The sequence below is a fragment of the Cheilinus undulatus genome, linkage group 8, assembly GCF_018320785.1.
Source record: "Cheilinus undulatus linkage group 8, ASM1832078v1, whole genome shotgun sequence".
Lineage (NCBI taxonomy): Eukaryota > Metazoa > Chordata > Actinopteri > Labriformes > Labridae > Cheilinus > Cheilinus undulatus.
The window spans coordinates 31,039,631-31,052,365 of NC_054872.1; the positions used below are offsets into that span (position 1 = coordinate 31,039,631).

General features: G+C 37.5%; 2 protein-coding genes across 2 annotated transcripts; both read left to right on the plus strand.

The window, feature by feature from the left end:
- Nucleotides 1–725: 725 nt before the first annotated feature.
- On the plus strand, nucleotides 726–6,908 carry si:ch211-120k19.1 (uncharacterized protein LOC563199 homolog). Its single transcript, XM_041794049.1, has 8 exons — nucleotides 726–830; nucleotides 1,704–1,779; nucleotides 3,581–3,706; nucleotides 3,983–4,189; nucleotides 4,403–4,746; nucleotides 6,193–6,263; nucleotides 6,377–6,406; nucleotides 6,526–6,908. The coding sequence occupies exons 5-8, from the start codon at nucleotides 4,413–4,415 to the stop codon at nucleotides 6,643–6,645; spliced, it is 555 nt and encodes a 184-aa protein (XP_041649983.1). The 5' UTR covers nucleotides 726–830; nucleotides 1,704–1,779; nucleotides 3,581–3,706; nucleotides 3,983–4,189; nucleotides 4,403–4,412; the 3' UTR covers nucleotides 6,646–6,908.
- Nucleotides 6,909–7,681: 773 nt separating this feature from the next.
- On the plus strand, nucleotides 7,682–12,654 carry rpl18 (ribosomal protein L18). Its single transcript, XM_041794245.1, has 8 exons — nucleotides 7,682–7,702; nucleotides 7,822–8,004; nucleotides 8,658–8,744; nucleotides 8,877–8,984; nucleotides 9,820–9,918; nucleotides 10,061–10,184; nucleotides 11,396–11,465; nucleotides 12,536–12,654. Exons 1-8 carry the CDS (start codon nucleotides 7,682–7,684, stop codon nucleotides 12,609–12,611), a joined length of 768 nt encoding a protein of 255 aa, XP_041650179.1. The 3' UTR covers nucleotides 12,612–12,654.
- Nucleotides 12,655–12,735: the final 81 nt, after the last annotated feature.

The window sequence follows — 12,735 nt, forward strand, 5'->3', positions numbered from 1 at the left end:
CCAAAGACTTGAGTGTGAACCGATGCTAGCACGCTAGCTAACATTAGCATCCGTTAACTAGCTAACATAGCGTCAGCACATTTCAATCAAGAAAAGGGCATTTAAGGCTAAACTGATACATTTTCTTTAAGTCAATAATGTTAGCATAAAATTAGAAGTTACATGAATTTGAGTGAAAGTAGCCATCAGATTTAAATTAGCCTACAATTATCCAAGTTCCGACTGTTAAAAAACAACCGTGACAGCGGTGAAACTGTCGTCTGTGCCCTGCCTGTACTGCATTTAAGTGAACTATAAAAGTAAGCAGTTTGGGGCATGCTGGGACTTACTGCTAGCTGAGCTGCTGCTAAAGTTAGCTCAGCTTAATTTCTAGGTCAATGTCTCCCTTAAGTGTGCTGAGCCGGGCTATATAATGGCATTTTTATCGCATCCACTCATAATTAGCTGTAGATGTAACTCTATTATGTGGGCTACATTTTTAATATGCTGGTAATGGAAAAGTCTTGACAAAAAAATTAAGGAGCATCTCATGCTGGGAGCTTCTTAATGTTATTTTTTTAGCATTGGGTTTATCAGCTGTTTTTCTGATGCTCCAACGCACCTCTGGATCATGTTTTGCAGGAACCGACGGTGGTTGACCTGCCGTTTGGATGGTCGGCTCTTCCGGGGTTTCTGAAGAGTCCTCATCATGTGACCTGCCGCTGAAGTTACAAAGGTGTAGAGGTCCCGGCCCCACGGGACCCCTCGCTCCAAGCCGGGCTCCAGAGCCACAGAGAGGGATGGGCGCATGGCTGCCGAAAAAAAGGAGTTAGAAATGTTGAAGAGAGCAGGTAAGTGAGGTTTGAAAGGTCTATAACTGCAAGAGATAGGTTGAGGAGCTATACTGTGTTAAAACTGAATAAAATTGCATGTAAGGGAAACAGTTCAGTGTTACTGCTTTAAAACCTGAAATCTCAGATACATTTAATCCACTTACATACATAAAGTCACAGAAAATTTTTGTAAACATATTACCTATTATTATTTACTGCAACTACAACTCAAACCATGAGACTTTAAATGGATCACAATAACAAGTATATGAGAGCTACAAAAATTAAAGTCTTTACTTCACAATATTTGTAAAATTAAAAATAAATCAAGTAAATGTGTACCAGAAGACAATAATAAAAAAGTCTTTGCAATATCAATTAAAGTTTTTTACTAAAAAAACAAGTAATTATTTAAGACATTAGATGCAGCTCTTTTCAGTATCATTTTATGAGTGAACTTTTGACTTCTATTTTATAACTGCAACTGCATGTTACTCCGGAGTTAAATATATCTAAATCTAAACTTTAGATATAAAATACATTGCCACAGTTTACTCTTCCCCACACAAGAGTCTGTCTCTCTGGAATAGCTGCGCTAATCTAAAATAACACATAAATCTGATATTAAAATATCAATGGAAACAATTTTAACGAAATATTTCAACAAAATTAAAAAGCTTGTGCACATTTATGCTTGCACTATATCTGAAACTCAGGACTTGAAATGTTATTATCTTTACATCATGCAAATTTAGTTAAATGATCTGAATCCCTCATTCCTTTTAAACAGAATGAATGACTGGTTTGATAACTTTATATGTGTTAAATATCAATACCTGTCTTTCAGATACAAAAAGAATTATAAAACATATTTACCTTATTTCTCCGCAGCACACTGTCTTCCAACCTCCCTACAAACTGCTCTGAAGACTCTGACTGATGGATGTGAGCTGCTGCAGAGAGGAAGGTCTGGTAATGCCTTTGTTTATGTACGTCTCTGTGTGCATTGTGTCTATGTGAGCAGCAAATTAAGTCAAGTGACACAAGAGCTCAGTGCAAATACAAAACTGCTCTGCACCATCCCTTTTTCCCTGCAGTTTGAATGAAAGCTGAAAGAACAAATTGAAAGGAGAGGAAGTGAGACATGATGAGAGGCAATTATCTGAGAAGTCAACCGCCGGTGGAAGTGTGTGCACACGTGTCCATTGTGTGTGGCACTGAAGGCAGCTTGTTTAACACAGAGCGACACAAATGCACCATTTAAGACTGTTAACAAGCTCTTAATTGATCAGTATAAACTCTAGACCTCATTATCACATTCTCAGAGGGAAGATCCAACATGGTTGCTAGCGGCTTTTATTAACCTTTACAGTTCAATAGCACACCTTCCAACTGCAGAGTTTTGCATATCTATGGCAGCAGGTGGTTAAATACAGGCCTTGGTATTTCTGCAAAGATGAACAACAATTCAAGATAAAGAATCAAGCAGGTTTATGTTCATTTGTTTATTTCATACTGTCATGTTTCTTTTCTTAAATATATGTAAAAATGTCAATGTGTTAATTAAAAGTAAAGGTTTAATACAAGTGCCACACAATACAATTTGACAACAAGAAACATGGCATATCTGTTCAGTTGGGTTAGGAGCCGTAGGCTCCCAAAGATCATTAAGACATGGGTATTCTGTGTTGTAAACAGGCATCTGTAATGATTGAGATAAATCAAGAGAGGATTGAGTCTTATTAAAGAGGAAATTGTTCTTCCTAGTCTAGTAGAAAAATAGTTAAATTACATGGTTTATCTCTGAGAATATTGAAAAATGGGCCCTAAAAAAGACTGGCAGAATCTGACCATCAGATTTGACAAGAAAAATCCGTAGCCAGGGACATACTTAACCAACCTCTAATCCTATTTAGTGTATTGGTTGAATTTACAGTTAACAGCCCTTTTCAAGTAAAGCCACACATTTTCTGTTGGCTTGAGGTCTGGGCTTTGACTCCACCACTCCAGAACATTCACCTTGGAAAAAAATCTTCTCCCAAGTCTCTTGCAGACTGAATAAGACTGCCCTCAAGGATTTTCCTTTAATTGCCGCATTCATTTTACCCTCTACCTTTACAGCCCAACATCATGCCCAACAGCATGATGCTTCCACCACTGGGCTTCATAGTGGGGATAGTGTGTTTTTGGTGATGTGCAGTGTTTGCAGTGTATCCATCCCCTGACTTATTATTATATTTAAATAACCTTTTTTTTCTGAGTTGCTTGGAGTGTTATCTTGTTTTCATGGTGTAATGGTAGCCAGGAATGCTGATTAACCAGTGACTGGACCTTCCAGACCCAGGTGTCTTTATACTACAATCACTTGAGACACATTCACTGCACTCAGGTGATCCTATTTCACTAATTGTGAGACTAAAAGTAACAATTGGCTTTACTTTAGCACATTTCACATTACTTTATAGAAATATGTCTTCCCTTTGACAATAAAGAATTTTTTACATTTTCTTTTCAAAAAAGACAAAATATATTCCCCATGATTGAGTTATAATATCAGTAAAACATCCAAGGGGTGAATACTTTGTATAGGCACTATAGAAGTATATCCAATTTTTTTATAAGGTTCATTTCCTAAAGGATATCTAATATAAGACTGTACCAGAAAAGCTTTAGCTTAACTTTCCTCTCAAAAACCTGAGTAAAGCCCATCTTTCTGCCTTATTTAATACAACAACCTTTCCATTTCCATTTCACTCTTCTTTACTCAGAGCAGGGAAGCCTTTCTGCAGGAGTGGCTTCTATTTATAGATCAACACATGTGCTTCTGAACAGAGAGCTGCACACTTTACTTCCTACTCTGGTCCCAACTTAAACACAAATCTGACAAATCTGTGGTAAGTGACTCTACTAGTTCTACACACCCTTTAAAGTAAATAACTGGTGAAAAGTTATTAAAGGTATTTAAGACAAATCACTCTTTCTCAGAAAAATGTGTTCAATTTGTTTGTTTTGACTATGAATGGAACTACAGCCAATATTAATTTTACATAAAATCAGGATAAGAGCAAGACAATACAAGATGTGTTGTTCAAAACTTTATTACTTTCTGCTGCAAAGTATTGCTGTGTCTGTCCTTCCTTTTCCATTCCTCACATGTGGTGTTTTCTCAGATTCCTCCTTGACGGGCTGATAAAGGTCTTATCACAAATTCTGCAACAGAGGCAGAACTTTGACCCGGTGAGGAGAAAACCACACTCACTTAGATTCATCTTACTACCTCCGACGACGACGACGACAACTGAACCAATCAGAAGAGAGCTGAAGTCTCTTTGGCTTTACAGAGCTTAAAAAGAGGGCAAGAAAAGTTGAATTGAAAGGTAGGTTCAACTTTTTTGGATGACATGCCAAATAAGCACAGTAATTGTCATTTAACGTGGAAATAAGAAAATAAGTGGTTGATTTGCTTTGTGCCATTCTTTTTCATATTTCACATTCAGCAAAAGTTCATTTAAAGTCTTCATAACTTTAGATGTTTTGTATGTGGGAATCAGTCACTTCCATTACCAGGCTCTAATTCTTTCTCTGTTCAGCTTCGTCACCATGCATCGGGCCTGGGCTGCGTTCAAGGCTCACCCTTACATCAGTAACGTCCTGGGATACACAACACTGTTTGCCTCCGCTGACCTCATACAGCAGAGCATGCTGGGTGGGAAACACACCACAGGATCCACACCAGAGGATACAGCTGGCATCGACTGGCATCAGACAGCTCGAGTGGCAACCGTCGGCTTCTGTTTCCATGCCAACTTCAACTACCACTGGCTGAGAGGGCTGGAGAGGATGCTGCCAGGAGGTGGGGTGAGGGCGGTGACGGGGAAGGTTGTGGTGGATCAGCTGATTGCAGCTCCTCTCACCATCAGTGCCTTTTATATTGGTAAGGGTATTAACATAAATATGATGTTATAATTAGACTTACTAACTCTCTGTCATAATGGCTTCTCTTAATCTAACTTAGATATGCAGCAGTGCTTATACCCATTAAAGGAGTTATTATTAATACTAGTCAGTAAATTAAACTTTCAGACAGACAGCTTAAATTACACAAACATCCAACCACAGATAGATGTCTTCTGTTCAGATCTTAGTACGATGAGGGTTGTTTGCAATGAGTTATGGAAAAATTAAGGCTTTATCAGACTAAAAATCATGTCTAATTGTGTCATCATCAACTATCTCATATCTGTACATGTGGAAAATATTTACCTTCAAGAAAAGCTAATCAAGGAATTTGATATTTTATCCTGATGCTTAAGGAAACAATCAGCCAACCAAGCGTTTTTAAAACTTTAGAGGTCATTGAGTTGCAACCCTTATTTAAAATTGTAATAAGTCAATTGAAGCAATTTTTGTCACCATATTTTTATTGACTGCAAATATAAGAAACAGAATGAAGATCTATTGTGCCAGGTTAGCAGACACCAGCCATCAGCACAACCAACCAGCCTAGGACGGTGCATAAGGCAGACTTGGTAAGCGATAATCTTAGGAAAAAGAAGTTGTTGGGTTGCAATTGCTTGTATCTTGTAAAAAGTGGGTCACTAGAAAAAAAGTTTGGGAAACACTGGTCTAAATAAAATGTCGGTGCCTTGCTTTGGTCAAAAATGGTATGAATCATGCACCAGAGGAGGTTTTTGACCCTGTTTAAACCAACACTCAGTATTTCTGTGTCTGTCTCTTTAAATGCAAATAAACCCCTTCCCAACCTGTACACTGACACAAGTACTGCGATGTGCTTTAATTCCTGAGGCTGGAGATCTAGGGGTGAGGATACTGGTGAGGGGCAGGTGTTGACTCATTGTGACGTCACAAGGAGCACATATCCTGAATAGACCAGCACCATTAATGTCTAAGCCAGAGGTAGGCCAGGGTCAAAGACTCAGCTGGCTTATTTCACATTCTGTGGGTCATTAGATACTCTAGCCTCTCAAACAAATTTGAAAAAAAACCCTGCTTTTTCATATGTCCACCTTCGGTAATAAAAAATCTGACATGGCAGTACTTAGGGGTGAAATTTTTAATGATTGTCATCATGACTCATCTGATGGGAGAGTTTCACAGATTAACAAAATTATTTGATCATTATTGATATTGATTATTAATCATTTCTACTTAAAAGCAGACATGATTACTATTGTATTATATTAAATGTGATTTTTTACTAATGTGTCTGTGAAACGAAGCATTTAATATTTGCCAAACATACTTGTGAATATTAAAAACCTTTTTACATGAACTCAGACTAACTTTCTCAGTACAGTGCTGGTCTATTCTGTTTTTTCTTCGTGTAAAAAAATACTTGACACCCAGCTTTACTGTTTAGGTTTAAGTCTACTGGAAAACAGAGAGGATCCACTAGAAGACTGGAGACAGAAATTCTGGACTTCTTATAAGGTACACGGTCAAAAGTTCCCCTTATTAAATTATTATTCATGCCTAAATTGCAGTGTAATTATATCTGCCTGTCTGTCCATATGTTTATGAATAAATTATGTTCCTCTTTCTAGGCTGGAGTAGTATACTGGTCAATAATGCAGGTAAAATACTTTGTATATCTGGACTTTTTACTAGCACTCACAACCTTATAGACACATTTACAGTATGTGTAAGCAGATCTGGGCAAAGTTAATGATTTTTTTGTCTCCTTCTTTATCAGGCGGTAAACTTTGCTCTGGTCCCACCTGTGGCTCGGACGACATTTCTGGGAGGCATCGCTCTGACATTCACCATCTTCCTGTGTCACCTCAGAAAGCAGCCAAACCAAAAACTAGAATAAACCCTGAGTTTTTTGCACGTTACATGGATTTATACAGAAATTCTTTCTGTTGACGAAGCATTTAAAAGTGACTCAAAATTGTGCAGAATTTAGTTGCTGAATCATCACATTTGGTCAAGGAACAAGAAAGGAGTCAGAGAAAAAATGCAAATTCAGTAACTCTAACCCTGCTGCTACATGTTGATGTATTTATTTTCTCTAAAAGCAGAAAACAATATAGCTCTAAAAGTCTTTTTTAACTGCTCCATTGTTTCTATGTGTCATATTATGGAATATCTTTATTAATTAATATTTAATGTTTTTTAAAAATCCTGTTTTTCCATTTCAGATTTTTGCTTGAAACATTTTATTAAATGTCTGATCATATAATCATGAACACTGTCAGACTTATACCCTGAAACTATAGTTTATATTCATTAAAAAAATGAAACCATTTTTTGTGATCCCTGATCTTCATAATTCAGCACTCGAAAATATGAAAGTGTTTTGTTTAAAAAGAAAAGCCAGTCCAGGGGCTATGTTTTTGGACAACAGGAGGATGACTCATAGACTTAATTTTATAGATATATGCCTTTTTTCTCAATAAAATCCATCAACTTCAACTTCCACTTTATTGTCCCCTATTGGAAATTTGTTTTGCAGCCAGGTAAAAACATCTCTTGACAATGAATAAAATGTGATGCCTATAATAAACCAAACAAATATAGAAAACATATACTGAGAGGAAAATAAAGTCTGTAACTATAGTAGTAACTGAATAAAGCCCTACTGAATTCATGAACCCTTAACATGCTTCAGCTCTGTGGTTGCTGAAGGGTCCCAAGATAAAGTCCGGGTCATTGGACTGGTAGCTGGAGAGGTACAAGTTAACTTGTAGAGTACTGCAAGGATGCCCTTGGGCAAGGCATCTGGCCCCCCTGTGGCCAAGGAGACACTCCTTCATGGGCGGTATTCCTCTCTGCCATCACTCCATTAGTGCATCTCCATAGGATCATGTTTATGTATGTGCATATATTTCAGCCCGTGTATGTGTAGCATGTTCAACAACAGACAAAAAGTACAGCTCTTTCAATAATATTTTATTGGTACAATTCAAGTTCTTTAAGAAATCTGAGTGAAACCGGAATCCCACACGTTTTTAAATTCATGATTTTTTTCCGTGAGTTAAAATTACAGACGATATCGTCGTCGTCAGTCATTACCACTAGAGGCACCATCATTCTCAAATGCTTGTCTTCACTCAAGCCTGCAGGAAACGCATGGGCTGGCTGTAGCCAATCAGAAACACGAGATTTCAGCGCACTGTTTATCGCGAGACCTCGGCTCTTCCTTTTCCTTTCTCGCTCTGAGTCCAAGATGGTAGGTATCACCAATAGAAATTTAAAAATACGATAGCTAGACTATCCACGGTCATCCTTTGAATTTAAGCTGCACATCGTGTTGATGGCAAAACGAAATGATTCTTAACACCCCAAACGTCACATATTCGTCACGATTTTCTGTTTTATATTGATTATAGTCGTACTAGCTCACCCTCTATGATGCCAAACTAGTGCTGCACAGGCTACCGCTACGTGACCCGAAATTCATTATTTGGGCGCTTCCAAAGTGGTTTAGAAAGCGGAATACCATGTTTAACTATATTTCACTTTTCCCCGATATTTAGGGTTTAGTCTCAATGTCAGGCTGTGCGTTATTATAAACTATAGGCTACTTCACTGTGCCGCTCGTGAAAGCAGCTAGCTGTTAAGTGTCAACGTGTGAACCGGCCTGTGCTAACTAACATGCTAGCTGCTTTATAAACTATCTCAGGGATGTCTATTTAGGGCATGTATTGTTCCTTAACATCTTAATTGTGTCAGTGATTACTCGGCTTTAGTCTACGTGTGTGGACTCTTGAGGACAAGCAGTTGAGTCTGTTGGGGCTTGCTGTTGTTAGTGTCACATTGAGGCTCACCCTTCATATATGAAAACTGATGTTTATTGATTTGTTAATGTTATTACTTTTACAGGGAGTTGACATCAGGCATAACAAGGACCGTAAGGTGCACAGGAAAGAACCAAAGAGCCAAGATATCTATCTGAGGCTCTTGGTTAAGGTAAATTATATTTGTTTAACTGACACTGTACTTATGCCACCCTTGAAAGAGTCATATCTGTATTGATTTATTGTGCTTCTAAGCAATTTAATCTTGTGTAATGTTACTCATAATCCTGTTGGGTTCTCACAGTTGTACAGGTTCCTGGCCCGTCGCTCTAATGCTCCCTTCAACAAGGTGGTCCTGAGAAGGCTCTTCATGAGCAGAACCAACAGGCCCCCCATCTCTATCTCTCGCCTGGTCAGTCTCAATTCTCTTTTGTCTCCTCACTATCAATGAATCCAGCTTCTGTCTTTTTAAAAAAAATACATGCTTATCATTTGAGCCACTTTTATTGTGTAGCAGTATGTTTTTTTTTTTATCCTACAATTCCCTTTAGACCAGGTATATTAAAGTCCAAATCAGCATTTATTGGTGACACTGAAGTGGTTTTACTTTATTAGTTTGTGTGCATTTGATTCACTGGATCAGTATTGGAGCCTGTGTCAGATATAGAAAGCATTTACATTCTTTTTGTTTGAAGTCAAGTTGAAATTTCTAGGATAAGATTTCATTTCCTTAAAGGGGTTAAAGTGTATTACAAACTGTAGTTCCTGAAATCCAGGAAATCAAGCATTGTCCTTCCATGCAGCTATAGCAGTTATCCATGAATTAAATCTTAGCAGAACACTGAAAAATGGTAAACTCAAAGAACTAGGGGAAATAAACAATGAAATGTAACATTAAGCTTTAACCCTTACTGTTTAACTTACTTGGTGTTTTGCATATACAAGTATACAACAGGTATTTCTTCACATTTTGTTCTCTTTTTATAAAGTTTTGACTAGGATTACCAAGATGCTTACATGCAGGAATAATTTTTTTCTTATGAGCTTGATCAAAAGGTCTTTCAAATACCATGCAGGTGTTCTATTTTAATGTGTGTATACATGCTTAAGTAAGTCCCATCAGGGCAAAGATTGATTTACTTAGTGAAGCCGCAGTAGTTTTGTTTTATGAATAAACCAATGAAGTCTGGGCATTGAGTTTTTATTTTTACTTAGAATTACACGTGCTAATATCGGTTTTTGTCTAGATCCGTAAGATGAAGATGCCTGGCCGTGAGAACAGAACTGCTGTAGTGGTGGGAACCGTCACTGATGATGTCAGGATTCAGGATATCCCCAAGCTCAAGGTAACCGTTCCTTTAAGAATGACAAATTAAATAATTTTTTTTCTCTCACATAGTTCCATTGATGCCGTGACAGTCTTCACATGCATTTATATTGTTTTCAAAAGTCTCAGATTGTCCTAACATCCTGTTTGTTGTGGCACAGATCTGTGCTCTGAGAGTAACTGACGGTGCCCGCCGCAGAATTCTGAAGGCAGGCGGCCAGGTGATGACCTTTGACCAGCTGGCTTTGGCTGCTCCCAAAGGACAGGGCACAGTGCTGCTGTCAGGTAATTCTGAACACCCAGATTTGTATTTATATCATTGATACTCTAAGAAAATGATAGCTAATAGGTATTATCTTTTCAGTTCTGGGCACCTTGGCCAGCAAAGACATAGTAAATCAAACTTGCTGCTTTAAAAAGGTGTAACTGTTTTGGCATAGCATTTCAAAATGACTCCTTGTGTTTAATGACTGTATGAATACTACGGATCTTGTTGGATGTCTTCATTGAGACATTGCATTGGGGGTTAGTGGTGTATTACCTGCTTTTAACTTCCAGTTTGTGTTTTAGGTGCTTTATGGAAGTTTATTAGACCAGAGTTTTATATTTTTTAAATGCCCCAGTCAATTGTGATTACAACTTGAACTAAGAGGTGGTTTCATCTTTGTGCTAGATTGGGTAAGATGTGGGCCTGACATTTCTTAAACTCTTGCAACTGTTGTGGACCCCTCTTTGTATTTGAAGTACTTCTTAGCTGAAGAAGATATACAAGAGACTGTTGTTCTTCATCGTAATTATTTAAAGCATTCCTCCCTAAAAGTTTAAGGTATTCAGACAGTAGTTGAAACTAATTTCATCAATTTGTCATGGGCTTTTTAAAAGTCATTTGAGTAATGTGTGCTGCACCTTATTTTGCCAGTGTTGGATGACCATCTGGAATAGTTTGGGTCAGGCTTTGTGTTTTTGAGTTGTTTTGTCAACAGCCTGAACTTGTTTTTCTTGCTAACAAACAAACAACTGACACATTGACCCGTAAATATTAGAGTGCATAATCTGTTTTTGTTCTCAATGGTTTCTGTAATGCAGTCTGCTCGTTCAAATGGTTCTATGACCGTGTCTCAATTTTATTTTTCATTTTTACTAGATTATAAATGATCTAAAAAGCACTGTTTAAATGATTATAAAATGGTGAATCTTGTGGTTGTAGATTGAGGAAATGGAAATGTGTACTTTGAGTCGAAAAAAGTAAATTTAACACAGCAACAGTTTTAAATGCTCAGTATCTAATTTCTTTACTGTGATGTACTGTGCTAAATTGTAGTTTGAGAGGAAAAGGTTCTAGCTGATATTTCAGAGATTTTGGACAAACTATATTTAACATTTGATTTGTTGGAACCATTTGTATCAATTGAAGTTTGATTATCTGCTAGTAAAATTACTCAAGACTTCATTTGGCAGTTTTAACTCCCTTTTTAAACATTTGTACTGTTTTCCAGGACCCCGCAAAGGTAGAGAGGTGTACAGACACTTTGGCAAGGCCCCTGGAACTCCTCACAGCCACACCAAGTATGTACACAGAGGATGTTTGTAATGTTGATAAACTCACCAGTAAACAATTACACAAGTTTAAAAAATGTAAATATGATTCATCTCCAAAAAAGGTGCTTTGGTTTTGAAATTAAACTTGAAACAGGTTTTTGCTATGCACTCTTGCTACAATGTTTCAACGTCATTTAGTAGAATCATTTGTACAAAGTGGCATACAACTGAAAAGTAGATGGGTGTTCATTGTGTTAAGGACCAAAGGCCTTTACTGGATACAGATTATACCCAGACTGAGATTTAAACAATATTTATCCTATGACAAAGTCATCAATGCAATCTGTTGAGCTGTCCAGCCTGTTGTTGGCTGCTTTCTCTAAAATACATTTTGCTCTTCGTTTGACTCTGTACGAGTAAGCACCATTTTAGGTCTGAGACCTCGGGATATTGCACAAAGTTAGGATCACAAAGTTATTGACATTAGAAATATTTAGCCCTTAGTTGTTGAGATTGTCTTGCATGATGTAACGACTTTTCGAAAGGCTCCATTAGCATGTTTTCAGAGCTGATATTTGACTCGTGCCATTCCAAACTCAGGTAGGACTGTAAAAAATATTGTGGACTTTGTTCTATTCCTGTGTCACTTGGAATAGAAATGCTGCACATATGTGCTCAAACTACTACCACATTGAAAAAGAGGCAGCTTTATGGGTGCTCTCAGTTGCTGATTTATCCTTTACACTTATGTTTTTTACGCTTGCATGTGAGAGGGTTTTTGTAAAGGGACTTTTTTTTTGCTTAATTAAATGCATATTCATTATACACCAAGGTGCTGGAAATTATATTTAAAATCTGGGAATGTGAAATCCAAGACATCACTAAATGTAGCACTCAAGTCAGAGTGCAAATGACCGTATTAAATCAGGACCTCTTCCCAATTTAGTAATGGTCAGCGACATTTCAATTTTGTCATTTGTATGCACAACAAAGTTTTTGATAAAGTTGAGGCCAAGATATACATAAGATATGGAATGTCATCACAGGTTTGTTGGGTTTGTGCTACCATCATTTAATTCTGAACTCCTCTTTTCCAGACCCTACGTCCGCTCCAAGGGCAGGAAGTTTGAGAGGGCTCGTGGTCGCAGAGCCAGCCGTGGCTACAAGAACTAGTCTGTTTTTCATGCAATCTGATGAGAATAAAAGATTGACTGTACAAAAATGTCTTTGTGTGTTATTTGACAGCTTATACTCCCTGTAAAATACATAGAAATTATTTTATTTACAAACATTCCAT